Source organism: Bombus huntii, chromosome 16 (genome assembly GCF_024542735.1).
Source record: "Bombus huntii isolate Logan2020A chromosome 16, iyBomHunt1.1, whole genome shotgun sequence".
Lineage (NCBI taxonomy): Eukaryota > Metazoa > Arthropoda > Insecta > Hymenoptera > Apidae > Bombus > Bombus huntii.
Genome location: NC_066253.1, coordinates 8,835,891 through 8,849,635, shown reverse-complemented (window position 1 = coordinate 8,849,635; position 13,745 = coordinate 8,835,891). Strand labels below are relative to the sequence as shown.

Genomic DNA, 13,745 nt, shown 5'->3' with positions numbered 1-13,745 from the left:
AATCGTTTTATCGTTCAATTTTCTATAATCGATAACTAATCTCCAGCGTTTATTTCCTTGCGAATCGGGTTTTTTCGGCACATTCCATAACGGGGAGTTATATGGAGATATTGATGGTTCCACTACGTCCGTATCTAGTAATTCTTGAATCTGTCGATTTATCTCTTCTCGATGTATTGGTGGATATCGATACTGTTTAGTATTAATTGGTATATTATCCGTTGTAATTATTCTATGTTCTAGAACTTCAGTTGCTTGTATCTCCTGGAATATGAAATCTATCTTGATTATTACGAATCAACCTTTTAACATTTTCCTTTTCTTCTTCGTTCAAGTGTTCGAGTCGTAGTAACTCATTTATTTTTTCGTATCTACTTTCCTTCGATTTTAGAACTGTATTACACGCTGTCCTAGGAAGCGGGGAGGGATTTTCAAATTCCTTAATTACCATCGTCGGTGTTGTAAATTCGTAATCTCTTGAAGTAGTATTTATTACTCTTATATAACCTTTTCCTTTATGATTCCTCACAACTACATTACCAAAATAGATTCCCTTGTTCGGCTCGATTCTTGGAATAAATCCCTCTTTTATCTCTGGATTAGCGATATTAATTGAACACGTTACTGAACTTCGCTTCGGTATAATTATTTTTTCTTTAGCATCGAAGGGAATATAAATATTTCCCCATTTGATGTGTTTTTCCTCATAATCTAAACGAGCTTTACAACCTGCAAAAAATTCGGATCCTAGGATTCCGTCTTGATCGATTAGCAATGAATCATCGACTACATGAAAAATAACCGGATGGCCCGCAACCTGTATTACCGTCTGCCCTAGGGAGACCAGGCTCGTTGCCGTAATTCCTCGCACTTCGATTGATTCCTTTTCGTCGATGATGGCTGAATCGGGTAAAGCAGGTTTCTTGATAATATTGATTTCCGATCCAGAGTCTAATAATAAACTCGTCTTAGTTTTTAGATTTGGGGAAACTATTCGTGCAGTTGGGGTCGTTGGGGAATCGTTAAATTTTACTGAAATAATTCGGAGAGGTCGCCTTCCGAATCTGAATTCAACTCCTGATGATTTTCCTTCGCCGGTTGCTTGTGCTTCACTCTTTCCCTTTTGTCTTGAGATTCTGGATTCTCTGTCTGTGACCTTGTTTGGTTGTGGGATGACTCTCCCACAGTATTTAGTGGTTGTTCGTTCGATCTTATGGTCGGCATTGCGTTCGCTCTGTCTCTTGTTATGGGTGGTGGAGTCGATCTCGCGGGGGTGGCTGCTCTTGTTCTGTTTGTTGCCGTCGGCGCCGGTCGCCTGGTTGCCGCCTGTACTCTTGAGCGATTCGGCGTATCGTTCCTTCGTGGCTCGCCCCATTCTCCCGAAGGACGTGTTTGGTTTCCCGATGGTCTCGAAGCATAGGGTACGATTAATCCGGCATCTACTCGGGCTTTAAATTTGTAACAGTCCTTCACTAAATGCCCGGGTTTTTTACAATAATTACACGTGATATTTTGTCTAGTAGTATTCGAAAAATTCTGCGATGGGGGTACCGATCTTCGATCTTGGCGGTTGTTTCTGATATTGTTGTTAGTGTTCGAAGGACGTGCGTTGTCGCGTCTGTAATAGTTCGAGGGTGTCGGTCGATGGGGTCGCGTTCTATCGGTTATTTGTCTCAATTCGTGCGTTGCTTTGACGGCTTGGCGATACGCATCTTCTAAAGTATGGTACCCTGCTATTTTTACTCGCACATATACCTCGTTCGGAAGTCCTTTAACGAAAGCTTCTCTCGTTTCCCAATCTATAGTATCTTGGATATCGGGGGATATGATGCCGTAGTCGCCTCTTTCTCCATACATTATTGCCAATCTAAGATTTCTAACGTGATCCATATAATCTAATATGTCTTCCCCGGGTCGTTGAAATATCGTTCCTAATTCCCCTTTATATTCGTTAAGAGATTTCTTTGGGCCGAATAGATGCTTTAATTTGTTTCCGAAATCGTTTAAACTCATTAATTCCGTGTCTTCGATGGCGAGGAACGCGTTTCCACGAAGCTTATTTACTAACAATTTTACTAATTGAGGTTCTTGATATCTGGGAATCATATTTCGCGCGCGCTCACAAGCTCTTAAAAAGTGGAATACCGATGGTCGATATCCGTCAAACACTGGCACCGATTCGATCGCGTCTTTTAGCTTAATTGGCTGGGTATGTCCACTCGTCTGGACCGTTTCTTGTTGCGTTGTCGGCGGCGATACGGGTGTTTTAGGTTCCTGTTTTGTTTTAAGTTCGAATAAGCCGCTTTGTAGTTCGGCGAGTTTTGCACTCACATCGCGAAAGTTCGCATCCCATGCTTTAAGCTTTTCTGACATGTCAAAACCATTTCTTCGTCCAACGATTCCACTACAGTCGCCATTGTTTCTTAAATATATATTTTATTGACAATCGTGACAACTTTAATCTTCTATGGAGCGTATCGAACTGTTTAAACCAACTTTAATCCTCCGTGAAGCGGATCCCACCGCTGCCACCAAAAATTTAACTACTCTAATGTTACGTATCTATTTGTTTAAATCGATCAAATCTTAAGTTTAAATTTTACTGAAAATTTTTTTTTTTTTTTTTGTGTTTGAGTTTGAATTTAATCGGAAAGGAAATAAATTGAAATGATATTATTGTGTATTTAATACTGATTTAGATTTCTAATTAATATGGTAGTTGCTGCCACCAGAAATAGTCTAAGGACTATTTCAAAATATTTTATTTTGATTATTTTCTTTTACGTTTGATGGGTAGCGTTGACTGACGCTTGATGCAACTGGTAAACGAATTCCACTTTTCGGCTAACCTGCTATGCGCAGGGATACTGGCACGGGAGAGGATTAAAGCTGGGTACAATAAATATTTTTCCTCGTTGAACGGATTTTTATTTGGACGTAGAATTGCTTAAGTTATTATATATATATATATTTTATTAACTGGATATATATATTTTAGCGTTGCTGGATTGGATAGGAATGTGAGATTTTCGTTGTTTTATATAAATTTATTTTTACGTTTGACTTCTTCTTCTCTTTTAATTTCGCTGTAGTAATTTGCCGTTAGAACCGAAACTCAATTCATTTACTACGATGGATTCTGTTACCACGATTTTCTTGCCTTTTGAGTTTAATAATCGAGGATGATTCTAACGATCCTCTCTGTGTGGGACTTGTGTGATTTCGCAAGCCTTGCCCAAAGACGGGTAATATTTTACCAACAATGGGAGGAGGAATGCGAAGATCAGTGGATGTTTCAGTAGCTGAAAACACCGTTCGCACAAGCCGACACAGCGGACAACTCCTTTGTTTAAAGTTTAAACAATGATTCTATCTTCAAAACCGTTCACGAGAATAAAACGAGATCGATGATAGGAAATTCTAATTCGATTCTCGTGGGCAACGAGATTATCAGAGAAGAAGGAAATTTTCAAAATTAATTTTCTTACCTTGAGGAGTAGGTGCTGTCTGGTGCCATTACCTCAGCTGCTCCGGTGGTCGTCGAAGTTTTTGTTGGGTTTATTATTTGAACTCGAATATAGTTTACTATCAACTCTTACTTTATTTATCTATTTTAATACAGACTGAACAATTTACTAACTGGATTAATACCGCAATTACAATGCGCGCTTTGTCTAAGCGATGAAATGAGGACTTCAAAGATAAAATTTTCTTTTACTTAATCGCGACTCTCTTTTCTTTACCGAAAAACTAAAGACTAAAAAAAAACTAAAAACGCAAAATATTATACAAAATTTCTAAACGCAATGATGAGCGCAATAAAGAACGTAATACGAATGATCCGTAATAACATTGAACACAAATTATAAAATGAACGCAAGAAGAATGAACGAAAATAATGAGCCGTAATAAGAATGTTCACCAGAATATTAATGAGCGAAAATACGAATGAACGCAAATTATAATGAACACAAGAAGAATGGACACTGCTCTAAGTTGCTTCGCTTATTTATAATGCCATCCCCCACGGGGTGGTGGTCCGCTGGGGGTACGTTTCCGTGGGAATCGGGATGTTGCAGTTTGGGTTTCTTGGAATCGTACGTGACAAAATGTAAATTCCGTATTTCGACTTAGTTTTTATCGGTCCTGTGTTTCTGCTGAGCTAGCGTCTAGGAGATTTGAAGCATTCCACGCTGATCTAGTCCTTTCCGCGAGAGACTTCCACGTGCTGTACCGTGGGAATTACCGGTGTTTCTTCGGCGCGTGGAAGGGCTGGTGGCTGCAGCATCATTATCATTTCAGTGTTTGCTCGGGCAACACGCGCAACTCCGCTGCTCTCCCATAACAAGGACCTCCTCCTTCGAGTTGTTTTGCGTAAGTTTAGATATTTGCATATTATGGTTGTTTTTGTGATTTTGATCGTTTTTCCTTTTTGTTATTTCCCTAGGCTTCGGTGATCGACGTTCGAACAATGTTTGCGGAGTCATTTTCATCAGAGGTTCCTATCCAGACTTCCCTGCTACGTATTTAGTATTGTTTTTAGTCCGCTTGATTCGTCCTGTTTCGTTTTATTTAAAATATACTGTATTGTTTTCAGCGCAAGCGAAAGAGGGATTCCGAAGAACCCATGGGCGACTCGGGAAGACCCAACAAACGCATGCGGCCCTGTGATAAACCACAAGTATCAGAGTGGTTGGAGGAACTATTCAACATTGGTGCCGAGGCCGTGTCGAAATTGAGCTTTGACGATTTGGTTACTTTTGATGAGAGTTTCTTCGATGCAGAGACCGTCGTATTGGAGTGGGAACCCCCTCTGGTTGAAATCGTTGATACCGATCGTTGTGTGAAAGTTCGTTTTGCAAATGAAATTCCCGAAGAGGTTTTGGAGGCACATCTTCGTCACCATGCTTCTGGGAGAAAGGGAATTTCCCCTGTTGTGCGTTATTGGTGTATGCGTGAGTTCAGCGAACTTTGTCCCGGAGCTCCTTGCTACGATTTTGATTTAGTGTAGCTGCTTCACTTTCGTTGGTTCGCTGCTTGATGTTCCTTATTATTATTAATTTTTAGATGTATTTTGTTTTGTGTTCAATATATATATATATATATATGTCGGGTTTACATTAGAATTAGGGTTAGGGGCGTAAAGCGAATCTTCGTTTGGACTACACGTCGTCGTTATGCAATAGAGAAGACATTGTCTAGTGCAAATACGATTACCATAGAACCGGACAAGTAACCGTGGTAATTAGATACTCGAGAAACTAATGACAATGATCCTAGGTTCAATAACGAATCTGCGGACAACGGGACGGTAGTCGCACGCACTCGCAAAAATCTAAGTCGGATTCTGTGTTAATATTCGCTGATCGTAAGGAGTTAATCCTTTTTTTGTCCATGAGACCGCAAGAGAGAATGACTTTCCGTCCCGGTGATACCCCAGAGGAAAACTATGACGGGGTGTGTCTAAGGACACGAGATCATCGGATTCGTCGGGGACATCCTACGTTCGGAAAGTAAGGGAAATTAACGTTGCTGCTAATTGGCCAATCTCCATATCGGTAGTTAGAAAAGGATGCTAGCTGCCCTTGAGGGAGGGTTGCTAGTGGGAGACGTCGTTCGTGGAAAATAGGTCTCTCCTGTCTTCCCGTAACTGGGACAAAGACTGTGTATCTGTTGAAGGATTTTAGGTAACTAGATATTAGTGTTTATGACGGTCCTCGGGCTAGCCGATCACGTACTGTGGAGACGCGTCGACATCTGGTAAACAACCTGCCCGGAGAATAGGATCTGCGTGTGGCAAGCTACGGGACAGAAACCGTTGGAATGTTTACTGCCACGTGCCGCTACAAATCTTTCTTTTAAGGAGAGCTATAGGATTAATCAATGCCTTTGTTAGATGGAGAGTTCGTCCCGTTGACCGCGGCCACGTTCGGCGACTAATTGTCGCCTTGAGCTCAAGCTCATTGTTACAAGTCTCAAACAAATACAATTGGTTAGAATGACGGCAAATCGTTTAGTTACAACTGTAGATTTTAATTACAACGTTTTTATGGATTTTCCCGAGGTTTCAGAGGGAAGGCACCGGTGTCCTCTTATCTCCGACACGGCCATCCTGACTATCACACGTCCTCGGGTGTAGTTAAAATATTGGGTATTCCTAACATTAAATTTGGTACAATCAACATTAGTTACAACTTAATCAAATGTCAAATAAACCAAGGGTCCAGTTCGACAACAGGATTTTGCTCGAGGTTTCGGTAACAAAAATAAAAGGACAGAATTATTAACATTATGATTCGTATTCGAAATATTAGTTGCATCCTGTGGTTTATCAGTCGGGTCGTAGTGGCGTGACGGACTATTTGCGATTTGCACCCAGATGAATCTTGATTTTGTAGATCGCACGACCGCACAGAGTTACACTGGTGGTGCGTGCGAACATACGACCGATTGAGGTTCGTAACATTGCAGGTGGCTGTGCGTGCGAGTACACGACCGCTTCAGCTTCATGGCGTTGCCGCTGGTGGTGCATGTGAATACACGACCGCTTCAGCTTCCTGGCGTTGCCGCTGGTGGTGCATGTGAATACACGACCGCTTCAGCTTCCTGGCGTTGCGTTAATGACCCTCGGGGGTCGGGGTACTCATATCGCTCGGATCACTGTCCTCGCCACCACTAACAACGTCCAAATCCGCAGGAATGCGACTATCTGGCATTCTCCTCAACCTGTCGTGACTATACTTGTAAGAACGTTTGCCGTCTAACGGTTTTAGAATATATTGGTCCCCCTCCAAAATCTCTGCTATCCTAAATGGACCCTTAAATTTCGGATCTAGTTTACATTGGTTTCTCTCTTCAATTTTCCGTAGCACAAAATCACCGAGGTTGAACCTAACCACTTTCGCCTTGGTTTTATCAAATCTAACCTTGTCGTACTTGACACTAGCCTCTATATTTTTTTTTTTTTTTTTTTTTTTTATTGGCTTGGCGCCTTACATCGGAGATATCTATTGTCTTTTCCTCTGTATTATCGGGTAGCATCAAGCCGTATGGCCTTGCTGCTTTACCGATCAGCAGTTCTAACGGGCTTGATTTCGTTACACGGTTGGTGGTGCAATTTAAAGCCAATTGTATTTCCCCGATCGCGTCTTGTCAAGACCGCCCGGTCGTTTCTACCATCGTGAACATATTTTTTAGCGTACTCATAGTATGCTCTACCTGTCCATTGGTCCTACTAGCACCGGTTGCTATTAAGTGGAGTTTAATGTTCCTATCTTGGCAAAAATCTCGGAACTATTTACCCGTTAGGACACCTCTCTTGACCCGCTATCATCCGGCAAGGACTGCCGAATAAAAATATAGTACTTAAGTGCTTTAGCGGTACTAAGGGAAATCTACTTTACGAGTATGATGCAGATATGCGAATTTAGTGAAGACGTCGGCCAAAACAATGACATATCCTTTCGAACCACTTTTAGCGCTTAGTTTGCCCGTTATGTCCACGTGAACTGTATGCCAAGGTATGCTGGTCTTAGGTATAGGATGTAATTCAGCTTGTATTTTACCTGAACTGGCCTTCGAAACTTGACAAGCGTGACAGTTCTCTACGAATTCGCGAACATACTCCGCCATTCCTTCGAACCAGTGACACTCGCACAGTTTCTCAAGCGTTTTATCCCAACCCTAAGTGCATAATTGACTGTTGCGCATGGTCAATAACAGACCACCTAAACCTCCGGGGACAATGGACAAGCAGAGAGTTCTGCCTTTTCTCTGTATATTACGATGAGGGGTACCGGACCGTAATTCATACGTGTAATATCGTGATATAATGTATTTACAAGGAATGGATGATACAGATGTTAATCGGACAGAAAAAGACGATTGTTGTTCAACCTGAACTATTCATACCAAACGTACAGAAAACAGCACAACTAAATAACGACCCGACTTTCACAAAAATGCAATCAACACTCTCTCGGCAACGCCACTCGCAAACTCTGTTTCTCGACTCGCACTCTGCTCCTCGACTGACTCTCTGGCCATTGTCGCATACTATTGTCTTTTCTAGGCACACGTGTTCTGCAGACGCTCGTAGCCAGGGTCACGTAGGTCTTTTCTACGAAACTATGCACTTGAAAAGACCGATGACACATTGATGGACCCGACGGCGCCTCGGCTCTCGCGACATTGTTCATGGTTCGCCCGATATCTCTTAGGCTTTTCGTCCACGATACTACATACGTATTCGCGATATCTCCCGTGAGCTCCTCGTTCTGCAATTTATTGACGATCCCAGAAATTTGGGAGTCGCGACATTATTCCACTAATAGCCAGTCTTCGGAGATTTCGGTCAGATTGATTTCCTTCTCTACGACTTCGTTGATCGTAAGGTGATCCAAGTCTACGGGATTTCGCGAGACAAAATTTACGTGGGCCATTCGTTTACCCTCCCGGTACAGAATGTCAAAAGTAAAAGTTTGTAAGTAAGCCCACCATCTGTAAACCCTGTCATCTAAATTTACCTTACTACTGGATGCCTTCAAAGGGTTACAATCGGAGACGACAAGAAATTCTCGTCCGTGGAGATAATGACGGAAATGCTTGACGGCGTTCACAACTGTTAACTTTTCTAGTTCGTAAGAATGATACCTAGATTCCGCAGGGCTACTTCGTATACTGTAATATTCTATTACTCTATTTTTACCTTCAATCTTGTGCATTAAAATAACCTCATATTCATCCGGACTAGCGTCGATATAAAGTTCTATCGGAAGTAAGCGCATACAAGGGTTTCATTACCCGTGAAAATTTAGGGACGAATTTTCGGAAATAAAAGGCTAAACCTATGAACTGCCTAAGCTGTGTGACGGTCGTTGACGCAGGTAAAGAACTCAAGGCGTGCATTATACCCGGGTTGGGACAAACTTCTAGGTCGTAAATTACATATTCCAAATAGAGTACCGATGCCTTTAGAAAAGAACATTTTGCAAAGTTAAAGGAGAATCCGGCTTTTACAAGGGTATCTAGTACGGTGTGCAATCCTGTTAGGGCTTGATCTATCGCGTCGGCAATAATTAGGACATCGTCCAAATAGATGACAACGTACGAATGGCACGTCGGCTGTTATACGTGTTTTCAAAGGAATCTCAAGAATGATCTCTCGTTTTGTTTGTTCGCAACATCGAAGTCAGCAGCCGCTGCTGAATACAATGAAGGAAAGTGTAGTACAGATCACTTCGACCAAATGATTTCTTATGTCACCATAATTAAAAAGGGTCAAATGCTACAGAAGACTTGGCATGCCACTACTCCTGAGGATTTCCGTAGTAAACGCTTTGATGGTTTACAAAATGGTAGCAAGGAAGAACATAAATATTAGAATATTTAGACAAGTATGAGTTGCAAAAATTATTAGGGTTGTCCGAAAATATAAGAATCCCATTTTCGACGGAGTCAGCATAGTATCGCCGTCCCGAAAATGACTTCCGGAAGAAACATTAAACGCGCACGCACTTATGTTATGCAAATAAAGGACATCGAATGGATCGAACAAAGGCACAAAAGAATTCGAAGAAAACAACAACTTATTATCCAAATTGATCATCGAGGGTAATCAAGGCTGTATACTTCCTAGAATTAGGATGAATAGGGGTTTGGAGAAACCCACCGGCCATGTCCAGAATAATAAAATATCTCGCTTTTGCAATCTCGCGACTTGATCCGCAATGAGGGGTAAACGATACCGATCCGCGACCGTGTATTTATTTAGTTCTCGAAAATCTACCTATCATCTATCTGAACCATTGTTCGTCTTCACGAGTAACGCAGGGCTCGCGAACGGTGAATTACTAGGCTTTATGATTTTTGGCTGTAATTAAATCGCTTGTTCTCTCACGTACTATTCCACGCTCGCGAAGTTTATTAGGACTCCTTGTACGGCGATGTCAGGATCAATTAATTGTACTTCTAACTGGTCTGTATTTTTTTGTACGAGTACGTAGGGAACCCGTAACGGATGAATCTCTGAATTTTCGAAAAGAAAGATTAATCTACCCTTATCACTACCACGTACCTCATTGTCAACTTCATTAACATCGATCTCGTTTTCGGCGGTTTTATTACAGGCATTAATTATTTTGTTTTGCACATAGCGAGGCTATTTTGTGTAATATTACGTCAAAATCTTGGCTTAAAATTGAACGAGCAATCGCGATATTGTATTGTTAAATAACTATCAGCGAGAACGTGAAAAGTTTATCTCTACCCGCCGACACCTGCAACGGATAAGATTTGAGCGATACGTTTAGTACCAATATTTCTTATTCCTTGTATTACTACTATATCAATCGTTCTTTTGCCAGAAATTCTCAAGACTACGGATTCTTTAATTAGCGAACACTCGGCTCTGAAATCGGGGTAAAATGGAAACGACTCGCCCGGAAGGCTTGATCTACCACTTGGCGCCTCCACTACGTAGAAGTCGATTCGACACTCGGTATTGAAATTATATTCAGGGCACTGCTTTGTAAAGGATTTTCCTCCATAATCAGATTGGTAGCTGCGCACCATGCAGCGGAGTCGAAAAATTGTTAGGTTCCACACTCGATTTTTGCACTAGCAACGGAATTAACTCACGCACGATGGTCGTAAGGTCTTGCACTGTTATAACCGGCACTGGTCCCACTTCTGATGTCGGGTTTACATTAGAATTAGGGTTAGGGGCGTAAAGCGAATCTTCGTTTGGATTACACGTCGTCGTTATGCAATAGAGAAGACATTGGCTAGTGCAAATACGATTACCATAGAACCGGACAAGTAACCGTGGTAATTAGATACTCGAGAAACTAATGACAATGATCCTAGGTTCAATAACGAATCTGCGGACAACGGGACGGTAGTCGCACGCACTCGCAAAAATCTAAGTCGGATTCTGTGTTAATATTCGCTGACCGTAAGGAGTTAATCCTTTTTTTGTCCATGAGACCGCAAGAGAGTATGACTTTCCGTCCCGGTGATACCCCAGAGGAAAACTATGACGGGGTGTGTCTAAGGACACGAGATCATCGGATTCGTCGGGGACATCCTACGTTCGGAAAGTAAGGGAAATTAACGTTGCTGCTAATTGGCCAATCTCCATATCGGTAGTTAGAAAAGGATGCTAGCTGCCCTTGAGGGAGGGTTGCTAGTGGGAGACGTCGTTCGTGGAAAATAGGTCTCTCCTGTCTTCCCGTAACTGGGACAAAGACTGTGTATCTGTTGAAGGATTTTAGGTAACTAGATATTCGTGTTTATGACGGTCCTCGGGCTAGCCGATCACGTACTGTGGAGACGCGTCGACATCTGGTAAACATCCTGCCCGGAGAATAGGATCTGCGTGCGGCAAGCTACGGGACAGAAACCGTTGGAATGTTGGAAAAGAAAGATTTGTAGCGGCACTGCCACGTGCCGCTACAAATCTTTCTTTTAAGGAGAGCTATAGGATTACTCAATGCCTTTGTTAGATGGAGAGTTCGTCCCGTTGACCGCGGCCACGTTCGGGAACTAATTGTCGCCTTGAGCCCAAGCTCATTGTCACAAGTCTCAAACAAATACAATTCGTTAGAATGACGGTAAATCGTTTAGTTACAACTGTAGATTTTAATTACAACGTTTTTATGGATTTTCACGAGGCATCAGAGGGAAGGAACCGGTGTCCTCTTATCTCCGACATATATATATGTCGGAGATGAAAGAACACCGGAGCCTTTGGAATTTTGGATAATCCCGCAACATTGTAACCTAGAGTCTACTATAGCTGTAATTGAACAATTGTAGTTATTCAATCCGATTGTAATTGTTCGAGAGTTGTGATAATGAGCTTGGGCTCGAGGCGGCAGTCAGTCGCCGAACATAGCCGCGGTCACGGGATGAACGCTTTGTCTAACAAAGGTATGGAGTAATTCTATAGCTCTCCTTAAAAGAAATATTCGTGGCGACACGCGACAGTAAACATTCCAACGGTTTCTGTCCCGCGGCTCGCCACACGCAGACCCTATTCTTCGAGTAAGATGATTGCCAGATGTCGATGCGTCTTCGCAGTACATGTTCGGCTAGCCCGAGGGCCCGTTATAAATCTTAAGGTTTAGTCAACTAAAGTCCTTCAAACAGACAAACAGTCTTTGTCCCAACTACGGGAAGATAGGGGAGACATATTTTTCAACGAGCGGCGTCTCCCACTAGCAACTTTCCCTCGAGGGCGGCTAGCATCTTTTTCTAACCACCGATATGGAGATTGACCAATTAGCAGCAACGCCAATTTCCCTTACATTCTGAACGAAGGCTTTTCTCGACGAATCCGATGATCTCGTGTCCTTAGACACATCCCATTATAGTTTTCCTCTGTGGCATCATCGGGGCGGGAAAGACATTCTCGCTCGCGATCTCACTGATGAAAGGAGTAACCCTTTACGACCAGTGAGTATTACGCATCCGAATTAGATTTTGTGAGTGCGTTCATCTATCATCCCGTCGACCGCGGATTCGTTATTGAACTTAGGATCATTGTCATTAGTTTCTCGAGTACCTAACTACCGCGGTTACTTGTCCGGTTCTATAATAATCGTATTTGCACTAGTCAATGTCTTCTCTATTGCATAACGACAACGTGTAACCCAAACGAAGATTCGTTTCACGCCCCTAACCCTAATTCTAATGTAAACCCGACATATATATATTTTAAATGTGATAGTGTTAGGTTATCTATTTTATGTTTGTTAAATATATGTGTATTTTATTTAATCTTATATTTCCCCCCTTTTTAATTAATTATATATATATATATATATGTCGGAGATGAAAGGAAAGCCAAAGCCTTTCCTTGGAAATTTTGGGAACATCCTCTAGTACCTTAGCCTAGATTTTATTATAGTTGTAATTGCTTAAGATTTGTAATAAGCGAGATTGGGTTCGAGGTGACAATCGGTCGCTGAACGTAGCCACGGGATGGATGTTTTATCTAACGGAGGTCTGGAGTGGTTGTATGTGTTTTCCGAGAAATGTGGTTGTGGCGGCATGCGGCCTCGAGAGCGGGCCGAGCCACGTGTGATGTTGCCTCGGAGGTGCCGATGCAATGGGACATACATTGTATTAGTAATCAAAACTCCAGGCAGAAACTGCCTAGCAACGGCGTTTGGAACTTTCTCGATGCTTCCAACGAGTGTGCCTAGCAACGGCGTTTGGAACCTTCTCGATGCCTCCAAACGGGTATAGAAAACAAAATGCAATCGTACAGGGAGAAAAATCTCCACGAGGCTGGCATTCTTGCGATTGCCTTGGAGAGTGATACATCGAGCATTTTCGACGATCGCATTTGCGTCTAAGTTAGTTTCGCTTAGTAAGGAGTTATCCCGGTGACCGTGGATTCGTTTGAACTCAAACATTGCTAATAGTATTATTTAATTTAATTATTCGTAGATCGTATTATTCATTAGGCTTAGTGTTTGTTAGACTTATTATTAGTCGTACTTATTATTTGTTAAGCTTAGTGATAGACCTGTATATACGTGTAAATAAAATCTCGGCTTTGTGAAACGATGGCTAGTCCACATGAAGAGTCGTCGCGCGCCCAAAATTCGAATCGTGATCCGACATATATATATATATATATATATATATATATATATATATATATTACATTTGTAGTTGCGCATAGATTTTATTAAAGAAAAGTGTTAACAATGTGTTTTCATGATTTATTTCTCGCG

At 41.9% G+C, this 13,745-nt stretch overlaps 2 protein-coding genes and 1 long non-coding RNA gene across 7 annotated transcripts in view; 2 read left to right on the top strand and 1 right to left on the bottom strand.

Annotated features, from left to right (window-relative positions):
• LOC126874329 (uncharacterized) overlaps positions 1-11,900 on the top strand; it is a 42,077-nt gene extending 30,177 nt beyond the window's left edge. For 3 of the 5 annotated variants that reach the window (XR_007692722.1, XR_007692717.1, XR_007692720.1), the window contains one exon: positions 5,068-5,216. Coding sequence is in view for 2 of the 5 variants with exons in the window: in XM_050636242.1 (XP_050492199.1) it covers positions 4,472-4,520; positions 4,599-4,955; positions 5,068-5,102; positions 11,722-11,817 (537 nt within the window). In the remaining 3 variants the exon portion in view is untranslated. Of the gene's footprint in view, positions 1-2,568; positions 4,375-4,447; positions 4,521-4,598; positions 4,956-5,067; positions 5,217-11,721 lie in introns of those variants that run through there. The other 2 variants (XM_050636240.1, XM_050636242.1) reach the window with 2 other exon arrangements.
• Positions 1-13,745, bottom strand: part of LOC126874325 (uncharacterized) — a 153,316-nt gene that overhangs the window by 30,008 nt on the left and 109,563 nt on the right. The window lies entirely within an intron of this gene.
• On the top strand, positions 5,335-6,980 carry LOC126874346 (uncharacterized). The gene is made up of 2 exons (XR_007692758.1): positions 5,335-6,455; positions 6,505-6,980. It is a non-coding gene; the product is annotated as an uncharacterized LOC126874346 (long non-coding RNA).